Source organism: Ochotona princeps, chromosome 2 (assembly GCF_030435755.1).
Source record: "Ochotona princeps isolate mOchPri1 chromosome 2, mOchPri1.hap1, whole genome shotgun sequence".
NCBI classification, from domain to species: Eukaryota; Metazoa; Chordata; class Mammalia; order Lagomorpha; family Ochotonidae; genus Ochotona; species Ochotona princeps.
The window spans coordinates 7080813-7099748 of NC_080833.1; the positions used below are offsets into that span (position 1 = coordinate 7080813).

General features: G+C 55.8%; 2 protein-coding genes across 3 annotated transcripts in view; one reads left to right on the forward strand and one right to left on the reverse strand.

The window, feature by feature from the left end:
• CLCN6 (chloride voltage-gated channel 6) overlaps positions 1-12935 on the forward strand; it is a 36778-nt gene extending 23843 nt beyond the window's left edge. The window contains exons 10-23 of one of the 2 annotated variants that reach the window (XM_004596037.2): positions 283-415; positions 981-1094; positions 1377-1543; positions 2086-2212; positions 4977-5100; positions 5267-5420; positions 5555-5714; positions 5802-5908; positions 6698-6884; positions 7993-8150; positions 8427-8583; positions 10175-10282; positions 10370-10495; positions 12380-12935. In XM_004596037.2, the coding sequence (XP_004596094.1) occupies positions 283-415; positions 981-1094; positions 1377-1543; positions 2086-2212; positions 4977-5100; positions 5267-5420; positions 5555-5714; positions 5802-5908; positions 6698-6884; positions 7993-8150; positions 8427-8583; positions 10175-10282; positions 10370-10495; positions 12380-12460 (1903 nt within the window). In that variant the 3' untranslated portion in view covers positions 12461-12935. Of the gene's footprint in view, positions 1-282; positions 416-980; positions 1095-1376; positions 1544-2085; positions 2213-4976; positions 5101-5266; positions 5421-5554; positions 5715-5801; positions 5909-6697; positions 7154-7992; positions 8151-8426; positions 8584-10174; positions 10283-10369; positions 10496-12379 lie in introns of those variants that run through there. The other variant, XR_009246877.1, reaches the window with a different exon arrangement.
• A 3907-nt stretch (positions 12936-16842) lies between these two features.
• Positions 16843-18513, reverse strand: NPPA (natriuretic peptide A). Its single transcript, XM_058675328.1, has 3 exons — positions 18323-18513; positions 17877-18208; positions 16843-17139 (listed from the first exon to the last, which is right to left on the reverse strand). The coding sequence occupies exons 1-3, from the start codon at positions 18443-18445 to the stop codon at positions 17127-17129; spliced, it is 468 nt and encodes a 155-aa protein (XP_058531311.1). The 5' UTR covers positions 18446-18513; the 3' UTR covers positions 16843-17126.
• Between the last annotated feature and the right edge of the window lie 423 nt (positions 18514-18936).

Genomic DNA, 18936 nt, shown 5'->3' on the forward strand with positions numbered 1-18936 from the left:
GGCTGCAGGACTGCCCCTCCAGGGTCCTGCTCTTTTGTGATCTCTGACTTTTCCTCGAGTATGAGATCAAGTATTCATGGGTGAGAAAGTGAGGGACAGCCTTCAGTGGCCTGGGGGCTCTTTTCTGGATAAAACCTTTCTCTTTCTCTCTTTCCCTCTTCTGTCCTTCCCTCTTCCTCCCTCCTTCCCTCTTCCCTCCTCTCTCCCTCCCTCCCTCCCCCTCTTCCTCTCTGCCTACCTCTCCCTCCCTCCCCCTTCCTGCCTCTCTCTTTCTCTTCCCAGAGACAAGCGAGACTTTGTATCAGCAGGAGCCGCTGCAGGGATCGCTGCGGCTTTTGGGGCCCCGATTGGGGCGACCTTGTTCAGCCTGGAGGAGGGCTCATCCTTCTGGAACCAGGGGCTCACATGGAAAGTGGTGAGGAGGACCCTCAATGAAAACCACCTCCAGGATGTAACCCCACCCTAAAGTACAGCTGGGAGTCTCGCTGCAGGGCTCTGGGTGGCCTTGACGAGACCAGGTGTGTGGGCTCAGACACCCATCACCTGCACTGTGCAGTTTCTAATACTGTCCTAGCTGCACTCACCCCTCTTCTCCCAAACAGTGAAGGCCAACTCAGACTGCCATGGTCTCTGCATCAGCCTTCACGTGTGGAAATGTGGGGTTAGGTGATATCATGGGGCAGGAAGCAGAGACTGGAGCCCCACTCCTCCCTCCCCGCAGAGGGTTCTCTTCCCGTTGTGAGTCCTTCGTTCAAGCGTGGACTCCTGTCCAGAGCAGGCCCTGGATAAATCAGTCTGAGAGCATCCTAGGGCCTGGTGGAGAGTTGGTCACGCCTGCCTCATGTCTCCGGCCCTGTTCCCAGCTCCCTGCAGCCTGGTCTCCCTTCACCTGGCCCCGTAGGCCGCAGGGCCATGGGCTGTAGGAGGGGCGGAGCAGCCTGCATCGCGTTAAGTGCTCTTGTTTTTGTCACTACCCCCAGCTCTTTTGTTCCATGTCTGCCACCTTCACCCTCAACTTCTTCCGTTCTGGGATTCAGTTTGGAAGTTGGGGTTCCTTCCAGCTCCCAGGATTGCTGAACTTCGGCGAGTTTAAGGTATGTTTTGCCCTTATCCTCCTAGAATGCTGCACTTGACCCATGAGCAGACAGTCGTGATGGGGGGTAGACCCAGCATCTCAGCCCCTTCATCTCGTGCATGCCCTGCTGGCTGGGAGCAGGGTCCCAGCACGGCTCCTGTTCCTCCAGAAGGGACCCCACCCTGGCTCCCTTGGAAGGGAGCTCAGCCCCGGCTCTGCTGCTTGCCTTCTCCTCTCTGTCCCTTGCTGTGCTCACGGCCACCCTGGTTTTTCTCTCTCCCTCCCTTTCCCCTTCTCTCAGTGCTCTGACTCTGATAAAAAATGCCATCTCTGGACAGCTATGGATATGGGTTTCTTCGTCGTGATGGGGGTCATTGGGGGCCTTCTGGGAGCCACATTCAACTGCCTGAACAAGAGGCTTGCAAAGTACCGGATGCGCAACGTGCACCCGAAACCTAAGCTGGTCAGGTATCTGCAGTCGCCTCCCCAGCCTGCTGTGGCTCCCCGAGTGTGGTGTGTGCCACCTCATCTCTCTCCCAAGGAAGACAGCCTCGTGAGCTGGACCTGCCTGCCACGCCAGCCTTGTTTCCCCAGCTGAGTGAAAGTCCTCAGGGTCCCAGATCCACTTCTGGTGGACAAGCCAGAGGCTGCGTGTGAGCTTCAAGCTCATAGGTGCTGGTTGACGGCCAGTCACTCGGTCACGTGATGCAGTGAGAGGGGTCAGTGTGACCCTGTGGAAAGGCTCCCTGCTGGGAGGCCCCCTTGCCCTGGATTTGCGTGGAAGATCGCTGCCTCCCTTGGAGAGAGGTGGTGTGGCTGCAGCAGCCCCCTGTTGAGTGGCATGCACATGGCTGCAAGCCAGCCCAGCTCTGACCAATTCTGCACGTGTGTGGTGACTGGCCAGGGGCCACTGGGAATGCTCCTGAGGGACAGGAGGGCTGGAGGTCTTAGTACTCCTGGGATCAGGGCGCCTCTGGGTGGCATTAAAACGGCTGTGCTTTCCTTTCTAGAGTCTTAGAGAGCCTCCTGGTGTCTCTGGTGACCACCTTGGTGGTATTTGTGGCCTCGATGGTGTTAGGAGAGTGCCGCCAGCTGTCATCCTCCAGTCAGATCAGTAATGGCTCCTTGAAGCTCCAGGTAACCCCAGTGCACCTGCTACCTCATGGACCCTGAAGAATCCAGAAATACACAGCTTGCCTCTGTTTAGAGCAGATAGCTGTACGGGGTTCGTCATCCATCCCACAGCTATAGTGGGTTGCTGAGAGATGTGCTGGGATTCGTGATGGTTTTCTCACCTGTGAGAGGACGTGCCCCAGGTGCCCTGGGCAGCAGCGCTGGTTAAGAGCTGGGGAACAGAGCTAAGGAGAAGCAGATGTGTGAGGAAGCTGACTACTCCCTGGGCCTAGAAGGGCCCCTGCCTAGGCTGTGAGGCAGTCTGCAGGTGTGAGGGAGGTGTGACAGCTGTGACAGGTGAATTTATTTCATTTTCATGACCAAGTCAGATATACAGAGAGGAGGAGAGACAGAGAGGAAGATCTGTCCGATGATTCACTCCCCAAGTGACTGCAATGGCCAGTGCTGCACCGATCCGAAGCCAGGAGCCAGGAACTTCCTCCAGGTCTCCCGCACGAGTGCAGGATCCCAAGGCTTCAGGCCGTCCTCGACTGCTTTCCCAGGCCACAAGCAGGGAGCTGGATGGGGAGTGGAGCTGCCGGGATTAGAACTGTCACCCATATGGGATCCTGGCGCATTCAAGGCAAGGACTTTAGCCACTAGGCCACGGTGCCGGGCCCTGAATGGCCATCTTAACTCTTTCCAGTGCCTCTGGATGTCACAGATCCCATTCATGCTTGTTGCATTTATCCGTCTCCGTTCTCGGGGTAGGTGGTATCTTTCACAACTCTGCCCTGAGGAGTACAGTCCACTGGTGAAGGCATCGGACCTTACCCTGCTGCTCTGTTTTGGTCCACTCCAGAAGGCCGTGTGTGCTCTGGCCTCTGGGCCAGGCTGCCTTGTTGTGGCTGCAGGCATCTGTCAGAGCCTTGGTCTGTGTTCTCAGGGTCCCCAGGAACAGCCTCGGGACAACCAGAGCCTGTCGGCTGAGAGGTTGGTTAAGTGGAGCACCTGGCAGCTGCTTGTCTCTGTGCGATCCCCAAGCTAAGAACAGTTTTTACATCTTAAAGCATGAAAGGAAAAAAAAGAAAAACATGTTGCGGAGGCTGCACGTAGCTGGCCAAATGGGAAGTGTGAACTCTGGCTGTCTGGGTGGCCTTTGACCCTGGTCAGTCCGTTACTAAATCAGATAGATGTTTTTCAAAGCACACTCTCTAAGTAACTTTCTTTAGTGCAGGTCCTTGTGGGCCCTTTGGTCTTCTGGGCTGTGTTCCGATGTTTGTGTGACAGGTACTTGGCCAAGCCCTTCTCCTCCTGCAGGATCCCGTGTCCTGCTCCCTACCACCTTGCTGGCCAGCAGGGCCATCTTGCTTGGTGACATCCCATCCCGTCACCCCACAGCTTGCAGTGTGGCACTGCGGGGCAGGTGTCATCCCTGTCCGACAGATGAGGAAACTGAGGCTTGACTAAACCAAACACCTTTCGCCCTTCCCATGGCTGCTGCAGAGCGGCAGGCTGGGTCAGAGGCATCCGACACCAAGGTCTGTGCTCTGCCTTGGCACGCACAGTGAGTTCCAAGACACACTATGACGCCCAGGCCCTTCAGGCTTTGTCTGAGAATGGTGCCTGTGGCCACTGCCAGCAAGCTGCCAGTCCAGCCAGCCTGGGCCTCTCCTCGCTCCTATGCCAGGTTCTGCCAGCAGGGGCGCTGTCTGGCAAACACTCGCTGGAATTGTTGGACTGTCCCTGTGAGGGTCTTGCTGCAGCCTTAGTAGAATAACCCACACCCTTAGTTGATCTTTGAGGTCACACTTCTACCCACGTCTTGCACAGTGTACGCCCTGAGCTCCGTTGACTACAAGCCAGGACCCCTTCCCTCCAGGGCGTCAGACCACATCAGCCTCTCCTCCTCCCAGCAAGAATCAGGGCCCTGAGATGTACTGATTCATTTTTCCCAGTTTAGGTTCTGCGCCACAGTCAGTGTCTAGAGGGAGGCAAGGCTCGGTGCACGGTGTCAGCCCCAGGTCTCACATCGGGCCGGGCGGCGTGTTCTTCTACAGCCAATTCAAGGCAAAGGCATTTTTCATTTAGAGCCACAGTCAGGGGGGCCTTGGGTCAGGTGGTGACCAGGAGCACCCCCTTCCCAGATGGCCTGGCCTCACCTTTCCTCAGGTCAGACTTTCTGCTGCATCATGAGTCACTCGTAGCCTGGGCTGAGGATGCAGAACTTGGCTCACCCCCTGTGAGTCAGGGTTGTAGTGACATTTTCATTATTAGCGCAGTTGAACAAACGCCTTAACTGGATTTTTCACTGAATGCTATCAAAATGCAAAGAGCTCAGCGTCACCGTTGGCTGCTGGGAACATAGATTGGTCTTTGCTGCTTGTTTAATTTGCAGGTAAAGTTGACCAGGCAACCTTTTCCAATCTAGTTGGCTACATCCTCTTGAAGGCTCCAGAGGGCCCTGGACAGGTGCCTTTTGTTGACTTTACTTCTTGGAAAGGTAGAGTGAGGGAGGGAGAAACCAAGCTTCCACCTGCTGCTTCACTGCCCGGATGGTCACAGCAGCTGGAATTGGGCCAAGTTGAAGCCGGGTTCCTAGAACTCCCATCCGGGTTTCCCTGCGTGGGTGGCAGGGGCCCAGGTTCTCAAGCCATCTTCCGCTGGTACACAGGCAGAGAACTGGACAGAAGGCACGAACCAGGACTCAAGCCGACACTCGTGTGGAATGCCGGCATCCCTGGCCACTGCACAAAGCCTCACTGACGTTGTCACTCGTGCCTTGTAGGTCACATCAGATGTGAACTCGAGCATCAAGGCGTTCTTCTGTCCCAATGACACCTACAACGACATGGCCACGCTCTTCTTCAACCCCCAGGAGTCTGCCATCCTGCAGCTCTTCCACCAGGACGGTGAGTGCCTGGGGCATCCCCGCCTGATGCCAACCTGGACAGAGACGGGCGCTTTCGTGTCGGGCTGGATGGAGATAGTGGGTGTGGGAGGGCCTGGCGAGAGCGGGGGGCCTGCTGGGCTTCTCCAGCGTCTGCTGTGGTACTCAGGTCGGCCCTTGCCTTGCAGGAACATTCAGCCCCATCACCTTGGCCTTGTTCTTCGTCCTCTATTTCTTGCTGGCATGCTGGACTTATGGCATTTCCGTGCCGAGTGGCCTTTTTGTGCCTTCTCTGCTGTGTGGGGCTGCATTCGGGCGTCTCGTTGCCAACGTCCTAAAAAGGTACCATGCGCTCGCGTGCCTGTGTGTGCACACGTGTCTTGCCCAAGCTCAAGTGTGCCCACTGGAGCCCCTCCCACCCCCTTCCCAGTCCCTCTCCGCCATAATTGCGAGGCATCATCTCATCTTCCCTTCAGCTACATTGGATTGAGCCACATCTACTCGGGCACCTTCTCCCTGATCGGCGCCGCGGCTCTGCTGGGCGGGGTGGTCCGCATGACCATCAGTCTCACAGTTATCCTGATCGAGTCCACCAATGAGATCACATACGGGCTGCCCATCATGATCACACTGATGGTGAGCACGCCCTCCTGGGCCTCGGCAGGTGCAGTGCCACGTTCACCACACGAGGGCCCATGTGAAAGTCTTGGCTCTGTGTTTCAGGTCGCCAAATGGACAGGAGATTTTTTCAATAAGGGCATTTATGATATCCACGTGGGCCTGCGAGGAGTGCCGCTTCTGGAATGGGAGACGGAGGTGGAAATGGACAAGTAAGGCCGGGCTTTCTCCTATCTATTTCTGAACCCCTAGCTTCCAGAGCCCAGGGGCTGTCGGTATGAGTGTAGGAAGCTGTAACTCAGACTTCTTGGGTGGGAAGTAAACCTGTATGTTTCAGTGTCCCCATGTATGCTGGGGAATGGAAAGCAGCTTGGGTTTGGGAGGCAGAGGGGACAAGGCAGGGAACCCAGGGCTGTGGAGGGGCTAGAGCAGGCTGGGCCATTGCATGGACCGTGTTTAGCATTGCCAGGGACTGGAGGATACAGGCCTCAATGTAAGCCAGCAGGCCTTGGTTACAACGGCCAGGGACACACAGCCTTGGGGGCTGCCTGGGCTCAACTGTGCCGTGGCAGGGGGATGATGTGTGTGAGTAAATGTGGCTGGGTTTGCTCTGTGGGCTGCGGTTTGCCAGCCACTGGCCTAAAGAGCTACAGAAAAGTTCTAAATGCCAGGGGCACCATGGCCATTCCAGTGGTACTGTGTGCTGAGGAGGACCAGCCCCTGGACAAGCTGATGAGGTTCAGGGTGGGGAACTGTGGGTATTGATGGACGAGTAAAGAACCTAGTATGATGGCAGGGAAGGGCATCCCTCGTGTGGGGAGCAGCATGTGTGAGGGAGTGGGAGTCCCAGGGGAAGTGCTGGGTTTAGGGGACCACTGGAGATGGTTCAGAAAGAGGCCCACGTGCTCCAGGCAGTGATGGGAGCCCACCCAGCCCCAGCACAGCTCTCCTGCGGCACTGGGGCCACGCTGCTGAGCTGGAATTGGCTTTCCCACCCGCAGGCTGCGAGCCAGTGACATCATGGAGCCCAACCTGACCTACGTCTACCCACACACCCGCATCCAGTCCCTGGTCAGCATCCTGCGTACCACGGTGCACCACGCCTTCCCGGTGGTCACGGAGAACCGGGGCAATGAGAAGGAATTCATGAAGGGCAACCAGCTCATCAGCAACAACATCAAGTTTAAGGTAATGGAACAGCCCGAGAGAAAAGGCCAGTGGTTCTTCAGCACTCCTGCCTCATGCTTGTCATCCCCCACGCCCCTAAGATGGAGGCGGCATGGGGAGGCTGCAGGGAAAGCCAGCCCTGCCTACACTCCCCGCCCCAGTGAGTGTGGATTCCACAGCGAGAAGCAGCTGTCAGACCCTAATGTGTGTGTTCATTCTTGCAGCAAACATGGGAATAGAGCTTTATTTCACGTCAGCAGATTTCATTATTCATCATCATCTGTGTGCAGGTATCAGGGAGGGTTCTGGAACTGCCAGCCAGAGAGACAAACTTTGACCCACTTAGGAAAGGAAAGCAAATCAGCTGGGAGCTCTGGGACAGAAAGAAGCCATAACCCCGTAGGCTCTGGGTATGTGGGTCCAGGGTCTGACCACGCCCTTGCACCCCACAAGGAACAGGTACCCGCTGTTCTCTGTCCTCGGATCACCCCCGCTTTGCAACCTGTGTGACAGTCACGTGCCATTGCCTCCCTCGGGCTGAACGCTGACGCCCCTTGATTGATGTCCTGCCAAGATGGGGCACAGTGAGGGCTCATTTCCCTCTGGGGGCTGAGGGGCTTTTCCAGATCAGAAATGAAGGAATCAGGTCTGCGGACGTGACTGTGGAGTTCACAACCGTGTCCTGGGACCCTGCTCATCTCCTTTTATACTTGTTTAATTTGGAAGATAGAGAAAAGCTTCCCGGCTGCTGGTTCACTCCCCAGTGGCCAGGACTAGGCCGGGTCAGGCCAGGGAGACAATCCAGGTCTCCCTCATGGGTGGCAGGAGCCAACAGAGCTGCCTCCCAGGGTCCCCATCTGCGGGAAGTTGGAGCCAGAGCTCTAACCTAGGCACCCTGATGTGGGGGACAGGTGTCCCAGCTGGCACCTCAAACCCAGGCCCATGCCCACCCCCGCTCAGCCACTTGACTGCTAAGCACTGGAGCCATAGCGAGTCCCTCCGTGGCAGGCATGATGTACCCCCGACCCTTACTGCCTCCCGGTCCTCAAGCTAAGGGGGCACTGCTGTGTTCATGTCCCTGTGTACAGCAGTCTGTGGCATCCCCGTCCTTGTCCCCTGCCGCCCACAGAAGTCCAGCATCCTCACCCGGGCCGGCGAGCAACGCCGACGGAGCCAATCCATGAAGTCCTACCCATCGAGCGAGTTGCGCAACGTGTGTGATGAGCATGTGGCCTCCGAGGAGCCGGCCGAGAAGGACGACCTCCTCCAGCAGATGCTGGAGCGCAGGTGAGCCCCTCCCCAGGTGAGACCCCCCCAGATGAACCCCTCTCTGGGTGAGCTCCTCCCCCAGGTGAGCCTTCCCTAGGTGAGCTCCTCCCCCTCCACAGGTGAGCCCCTCCCTGGGTGAGCTCCTCCCCCTGCCCAGGTGAGCCCCTCCCCGGGTGAGCCCCCCCAGGTGACTCCTCCCAGGAGCACAGGGAGCAGGTGGGGAGCAGGTGCGGTATGGGGGAGAGAAGTGGTCCCACAAGGTGTATGAAGCAGCATCTGGTTTTTGTGTAACAGATACACTCCGTACCCCAACCTGTACCCTGACCAGTCCCCAAGCGAAGACTGGACCATGGAGGAACGCTTCCGCCCTCTGACCTTCCACGGCCTCATCCTCCGCTCACAGCTCGTCACCCTGCTTGTGCGAGGCGTGTGTTACTCCGAAAGTCAGTCGGTGAGTCTCCGCTGGTCCCACCAGGCAGGAGGGACCTGTGTCCTAGGAGGGAGAGCTGGTTCTGTGCGCTTGTGTCCATGGGCTGCACCCTTGTGCTCCCGCCGGTGCCGTCGGGCTAGTTGATGAAGCCCAGGGAGATTGGCCAGCCATCCCGTCTGGCCTGCAGGCTCTTAATCAAGTTTCCGTGTCTTAATTTCTTTTTTTTTTCTTTTTAAGATTTTATTTATTTTATTACAAAGTCAGATATACAGAGAGGAGGAGAGACAGAGAGAAAGATCTTCCGTCCGATGATTCACTCCCCAAGTGAGCCGCAGCGGCCGGTGCGCACCCATCCGAAGCTGGGAACCAGGAACCTCCTCCGGGTCTCCCATGCGGGTGCAGGGTCCCAAAGCATTGGGCCGTCCTCGACTGCTTTCCCAGGCCACAAGCAGGGAGCTGGATGGGAAGTGGAGCTGCTGGGATTAGAACCAGCGCCCATATGGGATCCCGGTGCGTTCAAGGCGAGGACTTTAGCCGCTAGGCCACGCCGCCAGGCCCTTCCATGTCTTAATTTCTGGGAAAAGTCAGTAAGCTTTCTCACAAGTGTTGTCCAAAAGAGACACCATTCTTTCTGCCGTCTGCACTGACCTCTTCTCTCTGTTATTTTGGGGGGATGTGGTGTCCAGGTGGTTCCTGTCACATCCCACTCTGTGGGAGGAGACTGAGAGACCCAGAGCCTTGGGCTCCAGGTGACTCTCCTAGGTGGGCTTCTGGACACAGAGGCAGCCAGCAGAGGAGCAGTCCCCACGGTTGGGACCAACAGGGTGTCGTGCCGAGGGTGAGGGAAGCAGCGTGGCTGGAATGGAGCAGGGTACCCCAGTGGCTGGGCGTGGAGGAGTACACAGTTGTGTTCTAGCCGTGGAGCTGAGGCTCAGACTGGGCAGGAGCCAATGCTCAGTGTGCCCAGCCTGAGCCCTGTGGCACGGGCCCACCTGCCCAGGAACCATCCTGCAGCTGCTGCGTCAAACATCTGCACTCCGGCTGACTTGAGATGGCAGATTGATTCTTGGCCGCGGGGTCCCGTTCTCCCTGGGAGGCGCTGGAAGAGAGTCCGGCCCTGTGCCTCCTTCCGCCCTGCTAGCGGCCCACAATCCTTGGCTCTCCGTGGCTGCCAGCAGGTGGTCATGGCCTCCTCCCTGTGTCCTCCCTCTTCTTAGGGACACCTGCCACTGGATCAGGTGCCCACCTCGTTGGAAGCTGACAGTATCTGCAAAGACCCTTTTCCTGGAAGGGCACTTTGTGGCAAATAAGGGCTTAGAAACATGGCCCCATCTCTCTGGTGGACTTGGTCCACTCCATAACTGCTACTTTTGAAGACCCAGTTACATCTCAATTTTGCAGAAAGTTCAGAGAGAACAGGTTCCTTGTCCAGGATGATTCAGCTAGGAAATGTCCAAGAATGGCTTTGGGTCCAGGTGTCTCCTCAGAGCTGCCACGGCACGGCTCCACCTGCCCCTGGGCAGGGCTATGGTGTGAAGGCAGAAGGGCCCCTGGGGAGACCCTGCCTGCCGCCGCTGCCTAACTCCAGGCCGTGTGTGGGTTGAAATTGCAGAGCGCCAGCCAGCCGCGCCTCTCCTACGCCGAGATGGCCGAGGATTACCCACGCTTCCCTGACATCCACGACCTGGACCTCACCCTGCTGAACCCACGCATGATAGTGGTAAGCAGGGCCGGGCCCGCCCATCCCCCTGCCTGTTGGGCTGTCAGCACCTCAGGCCGCAGGTGAGTGATGCTGTCTGTTCCGCAGGATGTCACCCCGTACATGAACCCATCACCCTTCACTGTCTCACCTAACACCCACGTATCCCAAGTCTTCAACCTGTTCAGGACGATGGGCCTGCGCCACCTGCCGGTGGTGAATGCCGTGGGAGAGGTGAGTGGATCTGGGGGTGGGGAACAAATGGACTGGGAGGAGAGCCTGCTGTGCCCACCCCCGGGAGATAGGATCCCCGGGGCCTCTCGCATGTTCCAAGCCTCGGCCAGCAGGTGGCAGCAGACTCCTGAGCCCCCAGGCCTGCTCCATCAGCCCTGTCCCAGACTGACAAGTTCAGTTACACAACAGAGTGGATTCCCTAGGAATCCAGCACCCCATAATTATCACAAACCTGCTTTTTTTTTAAAAAAAAAAATGTGCTTATTTTATTGGAAAAACAGATTAACAGAGAAAGAGAGCAGAGGGCAAGATGTCCCATCACTGGTTCACTCCCCAAGTGGCCGTTGCAGGATCCTGGAACTTGCAAGGGGCGAACTAGTCAATTGAGCCATCGTGCTGGGCCCCATTTTTTTTTCTTATTACACAAATATTGTTACTTCATTGTAGAAGAAAATACAGATGAGTAGAAAAGCAGAAACAAGTGCTCAACCCAATGGTTCAATTGCAAGCACTGGGGTACTATATGGGCTCCAGTTCGTGTCCTGGCTGCTCCACTTCCCATCCAGCTCCTTGCTTGTGGCCTGGGAAAGCAGTGGAGGACGGCCCAAAGCCTTGGGACCCTGCACCTACGCGGGAGACCCAGAAGCAGCTGTACTCCTGGCTTCAAATTGGCTCAGCTCCACCTGTTGTGGCCATTTGCTGGGGAGTTCATTCACTGGGGAGTGAACCAGGGGATGGAAGATCTTTTTGTCTCTTATTCTTTCCGTAAATCTGATCTGCCCTTCCAATAAAAATAAATAAATCTTTAAAAAAAACCAACCAAACAAGCACACCCAAATCGCAGGTCAGCTATGCCCTGCAGAGGGGCCCCAGGAGCTTGGACAGGCGAACCGCCCTGTTCTTTGCATCTTGGGGTAGACGTTTTATACACTAGGTATCGGAGAAGATGGAATTTTATTCTTACCATGTAATTATTGCCTGACTTTTCACATAATCTGTTGAAAACAGCTCCATGACAGAAAACATTTACTGTAGTGTCGTTTTACTTATTTTTTGCTTTTCTCATAGAGACAGAGACGTAAGAGAGACAGCACACTCCATCCACTAGCTCGGTGCCTGGGACTGGGAACTCCACCTGGATTTCCCATGTGGGCCTCCAGCACTGAAGCCATCACCTGGGGCCTCCAGTGTGGGACTCAGGCACCTGAGCTGCTAGGCCAAACACCTGCCCATGTGCTGTGAATTTAATGATCGCATGGTGTGGCTGCCCCATCTCTTCCTCGGTGTCCTGGGTGGTTGGCTGTTTCATGGATTTTCACCACAGCAGTCTTTCCCTGTTGAGACCTCCTGGACATGTTGCCAAGTGGCCACACAGGAAGCCATCCCCTTAAAGGGAAAATCATGCAGCCTGGCCCTGGCACAGCACCACACATGCATGCCCACCATAGTCATAGTCATAGTCGATTAAGCTGTGCTCCTTTGGACCACACTGCCCAGTTCTGACCATTGAGGGTATAGCTTTGGGGTGCCCTGCACTTGTGACAAAGGGGGGTCCTGCAAGGGAGTCTCTGTGCCATGGCCTGCAGGCCGCACGTGCCGAGAGCAGAGTTGGAACACCTGCCCCTTCCCAGGCACATCCCATCACCTGGTAGCCGGCCCAGCGGAGACCCTCAGACAAGGAGCTAATCTGCCACTGACCTGCAGTTCATGAACCCTGGTTAGCGGAGAAATCTGAAAATCAGGGCCTCTGAAGGGAGCTGGCCCGTCCTGTCTAGTCTGCTCACCTGGGCACCTGCTCATCTGAGCCGCGCCAGCACTGTCCACTGCGCTTCCTGCCAGCGGCTGGGACCCTGCTGGTGACACGGGTCTTTCTCCCCATCCTAGATCGTCGGGATTGTCACACGGCACAACCTGACCTACGAGTTTCTGCAGGCACGGCTGCGGCAGCACTACCAAACCCTCTGACGGCCTGGCCTCTCTGCGGGGCTGCCTGGGCGGGCGGTTCACGCGCTCTCTGGCCAGGGCTGCTCCCGGACCACCGACGACCTCCAGCCACTTCCCCACCCTCTCACCTGGAGAGCCTGGAGCTGTCGGATGCTTTGGTGGTTGGAGGTCCCGGATGGAGAGGGCATCAAGCCCTCGGAGTTTGGGTTTTTCCCCCTTCCTCAGCGAGTAGCCTCCTGCTGCCTGCTCCCAGCTCCCCGTGTCCTTCGTGTCCATCCACTGTCGGCTCAGGCCCCCAGGTGGAAGTCAGCCTGGTCCCCTCTGAGGGACCCTGAGCAGTGTTCCCACCCCAGCTACTTTCCCAGGTGGTTAAGCTGCCGCCTTGCCATTTTGGGAAGTGTTGGGCCAAGGCAAGCACTGGGGTCCAAGTTATAAAATGCAGCGAGTTTCCAAGTGTAAGAATTGGGCTTTGAGAAACGTCCCCAGGTTTCAGGGAGGCGTGAGTCTTAGCCTCGTCGGGAGTATGACTCGTCGGGAGTCTTAGCATGAGCAGCGGCTCCAGCCACGCCTCTGGACCCACAGCACAGCCCCGTCCCACTGGGCGCTCTGAGCAGTAAATGGGGGTGGTGGTTCAAATGGACACCTGGCCTTCTTTGGAATGCATCGGCTCTGTCTCGCTCTGCCAGTGGCTCTCCGCCTCCCCATGACATGTGGCTGCTCTGAGCCATCCCTGTCTCCTTCACATCCAGGACTGACTCAAGTTTCCCAGGCCCTGTATGGAGCAGACCCATCTCCCAGCATCTCAGCATCGCCTTCAGGTTACCTGGAAGGAGAGACTCACCTAGGTACCTAGGTGAGAGTGTCCGTGAGCCCCACAAGATCCCTCCTGAGCCGGGGCCTGGGACAGGTGTGTGTTGGTCCTGAGCAGAGGCCTAGTCCGAGGGAGATTGCCAAACCTCCTCCTCTCCCGGATGCCAGCCGTGCCCCACCCTCTGGGCAACTCAGAGGCGGACAGGGGGCTTCCTGCAGCTCATGCCCAGGTTAAGCCTGAAGCAGAGGGGCCTGTCTCTGGGCGATTTCACTGGCCTGACTGGTTGGTCCCTGACATTTGCCCTCGCCCATTGCATGGTGATTGGCCCATGAAGCTTCCCTGGGGCCAGGTACTTTGGGGCCCAGGGTGGCATACTCATGTCCTGAGCTTTATCCATCCATGGCAGTCACCAGAGGGCTGGGGTGAGGCCAGCAGCTCTGCCCCGGATCTGTGGTGGGCTCGCTCACCACCAGGTGTCGGCTGCTTCAGGATCTGTTGCTGCCTGGGCCCCCTCCACTCTCCTTGTGTTCTGACCCTTGGACTAGAATGGCTTCAAGTTCTGAGTTTCTCAGATTCCCTGCATGCACCTGCCTCGTGAAGTGGGAATGACAGTTCAGCAAGTTGCAAGGACCAAAAAGGCAAACCTTGTTGCACACAACTGGATGCCACCTGATGGTGTGGTGGCCTGACCCCATTATTGCTAATTTTTCCTAAGAGGACCAGTTGCCCATGTCAGGAGATTGACAGGATACCTCTTACAGAAGCTCCACCCCCGTGCCTGCCCCCTCCCCCTCCCCAAGCCTGCGTGGACTTCTCAGAGGCCAAGGGAGGGCGCAGTCCTCTGCCACGGGCAGATATGGTTGGAATTGATCTGTCCCTCGCACACATCATATTGCATTCAAGTCCCCAGGTACTCTGTTCCCATCCATTTAGTCTGGAGATTGACAGTAGGGCGTGAATGCCTCACTCTGAACTGACCTGGTGACCACCGAGGAGGACCTGAGGCCAGCACGGGGGTCCTGTGTTCTCCCCCACCTGGTCCACATAAACCCAAAGATGGCAGCTCGTCCCCTTGTAGCCGTAACCATGGGAATTGAGCCTGATTCCCTGGGTTTCTGTCTCACCCACTACCAACCCTGCTGCCTCCTGACCAATGGCACCAGGATAAAGCAGAATTCTGCAGAGCGGGGTGTGGAAGGTCCAGGCTCGGTTCAGCTCCAGTGTGGTTGTTTGCGTGGCTCCCTAGCAAAGGTGGGGAGTGGGGCCAAAAGCCTGGTCCCCAGGCCCGACTGGCTGCTCGGCATTCTAAGGAATCGTTTGCTCACAACCTTGTTCAGCTAACAGTTCCCAGATGAAGCGGGCACTCGCTCGATCTAGGTGTCCAGTACTCACAGAGTGGCCATGGGACTGCAGTGCCCCTCGGCGTCCCATGCAGCGTGACCTCCCCTGCCCCATGCCTGTGCACCTTGGTCGTGTCCGCATCGCAGCTTCCGTTTTTCTGTTTGCACTGTTTGTTCAGGCAGTGATGTTGCTCAGCCCACTGTGTATAGAAGTCGTGATTTCTTTGTTTAATGTAAAGTCTTATTTTTTGTTTGAACTCTTGGCACTTGGAAGTTCTTGTGACGACTGTACCACGTCAGAATAAAATGTCTGCCCCTGTCTCCTTGACCTCTGGTCTCCACTGTGCCCTTTCTTTCTAGGGGAGCCTGGTTTTTATTTTATTCCCTGGATTTCCAGTGTGTGAAAAGTGCTGTGCTAGCTGATTTTATAGCCATGTTTCTCCTTGCACAGCTTTCCCAGCAGGAAGGCTACTGCCTTAACCCATGAAGTCCCAGGATTTCAATTCTGTGAGATTTCCACAACGCTCAATTAAGTCCTTTAGATGTCGTGTGTGTAGTGTAGGGCGATGGCTTTGCTAAGAATGCAATCTGTCCCCTGGCTGTTAATGGACACGCACTGCTCCCTGCTGTCCTGCAAGTGTATGCTGATCCATCTTGTTTACCAATCCCTTCTTCCTGTTATAACCTCTTCCTGCCTGTGGCTGCTTCCTGGAGCTGTATGTAGAGGACCTTGCAAAAACCTGACTGTTGTGTTGGGAAATGGGCCCCATAGGTTTCCCCTGACAGCCAATCAGAAGAAAGGACATGGAGCTGGGTCCACGGCTGTTAAGACCACGTGGCAAGCTGTCAGTGCATCTGTCAGGACTGTCCACTTCCTGCTCTTTGCTGGAGAGAGGACTTTCCTCATTTCTCTGGTCTGCCTCAATTTTGCCCTTCCGCCCACTCAGTTGATGCCCACATTTGTGCTGAATTCCAGGAACATTTTCTGCCTGGGCATTTGTCATTTTCCAAGAGTTCCATTTGGTGGGGGTTGGGAGGCCTATTGCGGTGACACCCGAGTGTTTGTCCTGCTCAACACTCTTCCCCTCCTGGTCACTCAGACCTCAGGAGCCATGTGGGAACAGATGTCTTTTCCTGTCTATGCTGTCTTGTGTTTCACTTTCTACTTGGTTTTCTGCTCTTCTGTGTTTGAAGTCCAGATAAAGACCATTCAACCAGAAGCAGTCCACCCCCTTCACAGCAACTGGTTTCTGGCCTCCGCTGCCCTCCACAAAGGGCACGTTACTACTTAGTCTCCTCTTCTTCCAGTTTCTGTGCAATACTGAGAGACTCAGCCCTACAGTCAGGGAGCATGTCCTGCCATGTGGGGCTGAAGAGGCGTTTGCTAGAGGATGAGGGCTGGCAGCTAGGGACCTCTAGGCATCATGGTGCCTGGTGCTGCAACAGTAAGATACAGATGCCCCAGAAGAGCGTGGCCTTCCATAGGGACTTGGTGTCAGGAAGGGAGACGTGGCCTTGGAGGACTGTGCCGGCTGTTCCAGGTGGAAGGGACAGCAGAAGTAAGGGCATAGAGAGGCAAGCACGTGCAGGTGTTTAGAATGTCAGGGGTTCTGTTCGGGAGGGAAGTGTGAGGCTCACGCTGGGAGAGTAGGTTAGAGGAACTGCTCTGTGCAGAAGGTGAGCTGGGCATCCGCTCCAGAAGCAGAGACAAAACTCTGCATGTGTTTCAGCTGGCCATAACTCAGCCCTGTCAGGTCTGCTGCTTGCACCTGAATCATGGGAAAGACTGTGTTTTTCAAATGGCTCAGCAGATTGCAGTTCGCCAACACACACAGCTTTCTCCCCTTTGCTCAGTGTGAAACCCAACACTCTGCCTACTTGTACTGAAAACAAGAGTGTCATTCCCTCAACGCCAGCAGCTCACTTTTAAAACCTGATCTGTATTTTTGTTGGATAAATGTGCCCTAGAATGCTGTAGCAAAAAGAAAAAAAAGTGAAGGAAAAAATCCAAGTGTGTATTTCCGGTGCATAAGAAGCCCTGAATGTGAGCAAATCTGAGTATATAAGCCATTTCAATCCGTTGGGATTTTTTTTTTTCAGGATCTGAGGCTGGGGGTAAGATGAAAGTAGGTTGGAGAGCTACGTTTTGAGGCTTCATGCCCCTTAACAGGGAAAGGAAAAGCAAATAATTGGAATAAAAAAACATTCATTTTCTCGGACAAAGAATAAAGAAGCCACAAAGAACACCGTGGTCGCTGTCCGTGGTGCTGAAGTTTATTATTATTTTCAAACAGCTCTCAGTAACAAAGGGTCTATGCTAAGTTTTAATGCTTGACGTGAGAGAGGCAGCAAAAGTCACAGTTTAACCACTTTACAGTTAGCATCAGGTGTGAGAAACATTAACAGGATGCTGAGGCTCAAATAGAGTGCACTAAGATGAGACAAGGTGACGTGAGAGACACGAGAGGGTGAGGATGTCTTTGCAGTCTGCACCTCTCGGTAGAATGTTGTCCTGGCCACCTTTCCTCACTGGCTGTTATCTTCGGGTACTACAAAGGAACACAAACATATTGGGCTTGGTAGCCTGGAAACGTCAGCCTCACATGACTGTGCAAACCTCTTGATGACTGACTCAGCAGCCCGCACTCCAGCCTGATGACCCTCTTGGGCTTTATAAACTGGTAAGCAAGCTGATCAGGAGAGCAAGTGAGGGTAGTCCTTGTCACACTCACTGGACTCATTCAGGATTCTGAAACTCTAGGGAAGAACATCTCCCCCGACCCAGTCAGCCATGCAAAGATGACCGGGCCCCAGGAATACCATGCTCTCCAGTGCCTGTGATGATAGTTCTCACTCCAGCCCTTTGCTCCTCCCTCCCTCCCTTCATTCCTCTCTTCCTTCATTCCTCCCTTGCTCCCTTTCCTTCCTCCCATCCTTCCTTCCTCCCTCCCTTAATTTCTCCCCCTCCTCCCCCTACCCTTCCTCCTTTTGTTTCTCCCTCCTTCCTTCTCCTCCCCTTCCTCCCTTCATTCCTCCCTTTCCTCCCTTTCCTCCTCCCTTCCTTCCTTCCTTCTTTCCTCCCTTTCTTCCTTCCTTCCTTCCTTTTCTGTTTTTGTTAGCATTTCTGTAACAGGACCTCACCAATGACAGAATTCTGAGATTCGCACACCCCCAAGTTAGGATAGAAATCTCAGGAGAAACAAGCTTCTACATGGGTCCCTTTAAAAAAAGCAATACCATGACCTCCTTCCTCCCCATCCTGTTTCCATTCCCCAGTGCGTCTTACCGGAAGCTGTTGCAGCCCAGGCCGCTCTGGGCTCCAATCCTGTCAATCCTTCCCCCAAAGCAGCTGGACCTCCGCAGGCTCCGAGGAGCGGCAAGCAGTGCCCTCAGCTTGCTTTTCAGGAGAGCAGATTGTTCAGAGCCATCCCAGGGGCTCCGTCCGAGGACTCCCCCATCTCTCTGGGCTGAGCTGACATCCCCAGTCCAGGGAGGCACCTCCGGCAGGGAGCTGAGAGCTGCCCCAGCATCTTCGCTCTGGCTCTGCTCACTTAGCGCTGGTAGGGGCGCTGCCTCATCTTCGAGAGGCATCTTGTCCTCCAAACGGTCCAGCAAATTCTTCACCGAGGGAAAACATAGAGGAGAGGAACATGCTCATTGACTTGGAGAAAATCGAGGGGGGAAGAGCAAGGATCCAAAAGCCCCCGGGTGCCCCCCACTTCTTAGTCCTACCTTGAAATCCATTAAGTCTGTGTTGGATAAGGCATTGTACACTGGGTTAGCTCCGGTTGGCTCAGGGGGCTGGAAGGCCAGGCAGAAGAGGAAGCTCACAATGATAGTGGAGCAGCAGCCCATGCTGGCGTGGTGGTCAGGCGTGATGTGCTATAGGCTGCTTCGCCTTCCTCTTGGTCCCCCCTCTCTCCGTGTTTGTCCGTCACCGTCTCCCAGCTGTCGGGGCAGCCTGTTTTTATAGCCCCTCAGCTCTCTGGGGAGCACCGGAGGGGTGGAAACCCTCCCCATTCTGTCACTTGCAGCGATAAAGCAGCTGAGTGAGGAGCCTGCAGAAGATGCCCTTTTAAAGTTATCAGACGGCAGAGCTTGTCACAGCCCCCTCTGCCTCCAGCAGCCCCAGCCGCACCCGGGACCCTCTACGGCAAAAGCCACATTCTTGTTGATTTGCCTCAAGAGGTTCCCACTTCAAAGGTGTGAGAAGAGCAAAAAAGAGTCCTTGGTTATCTCCCACCACGCCTCAGGACCTCTTGCTCCCGGGCAACGGGATGCTCACGGGGGAGCCGAGGGACGGCTTGGCCCAAGCCCAGCTCCCCCGGTTTGTTGGCAGCTCAGCT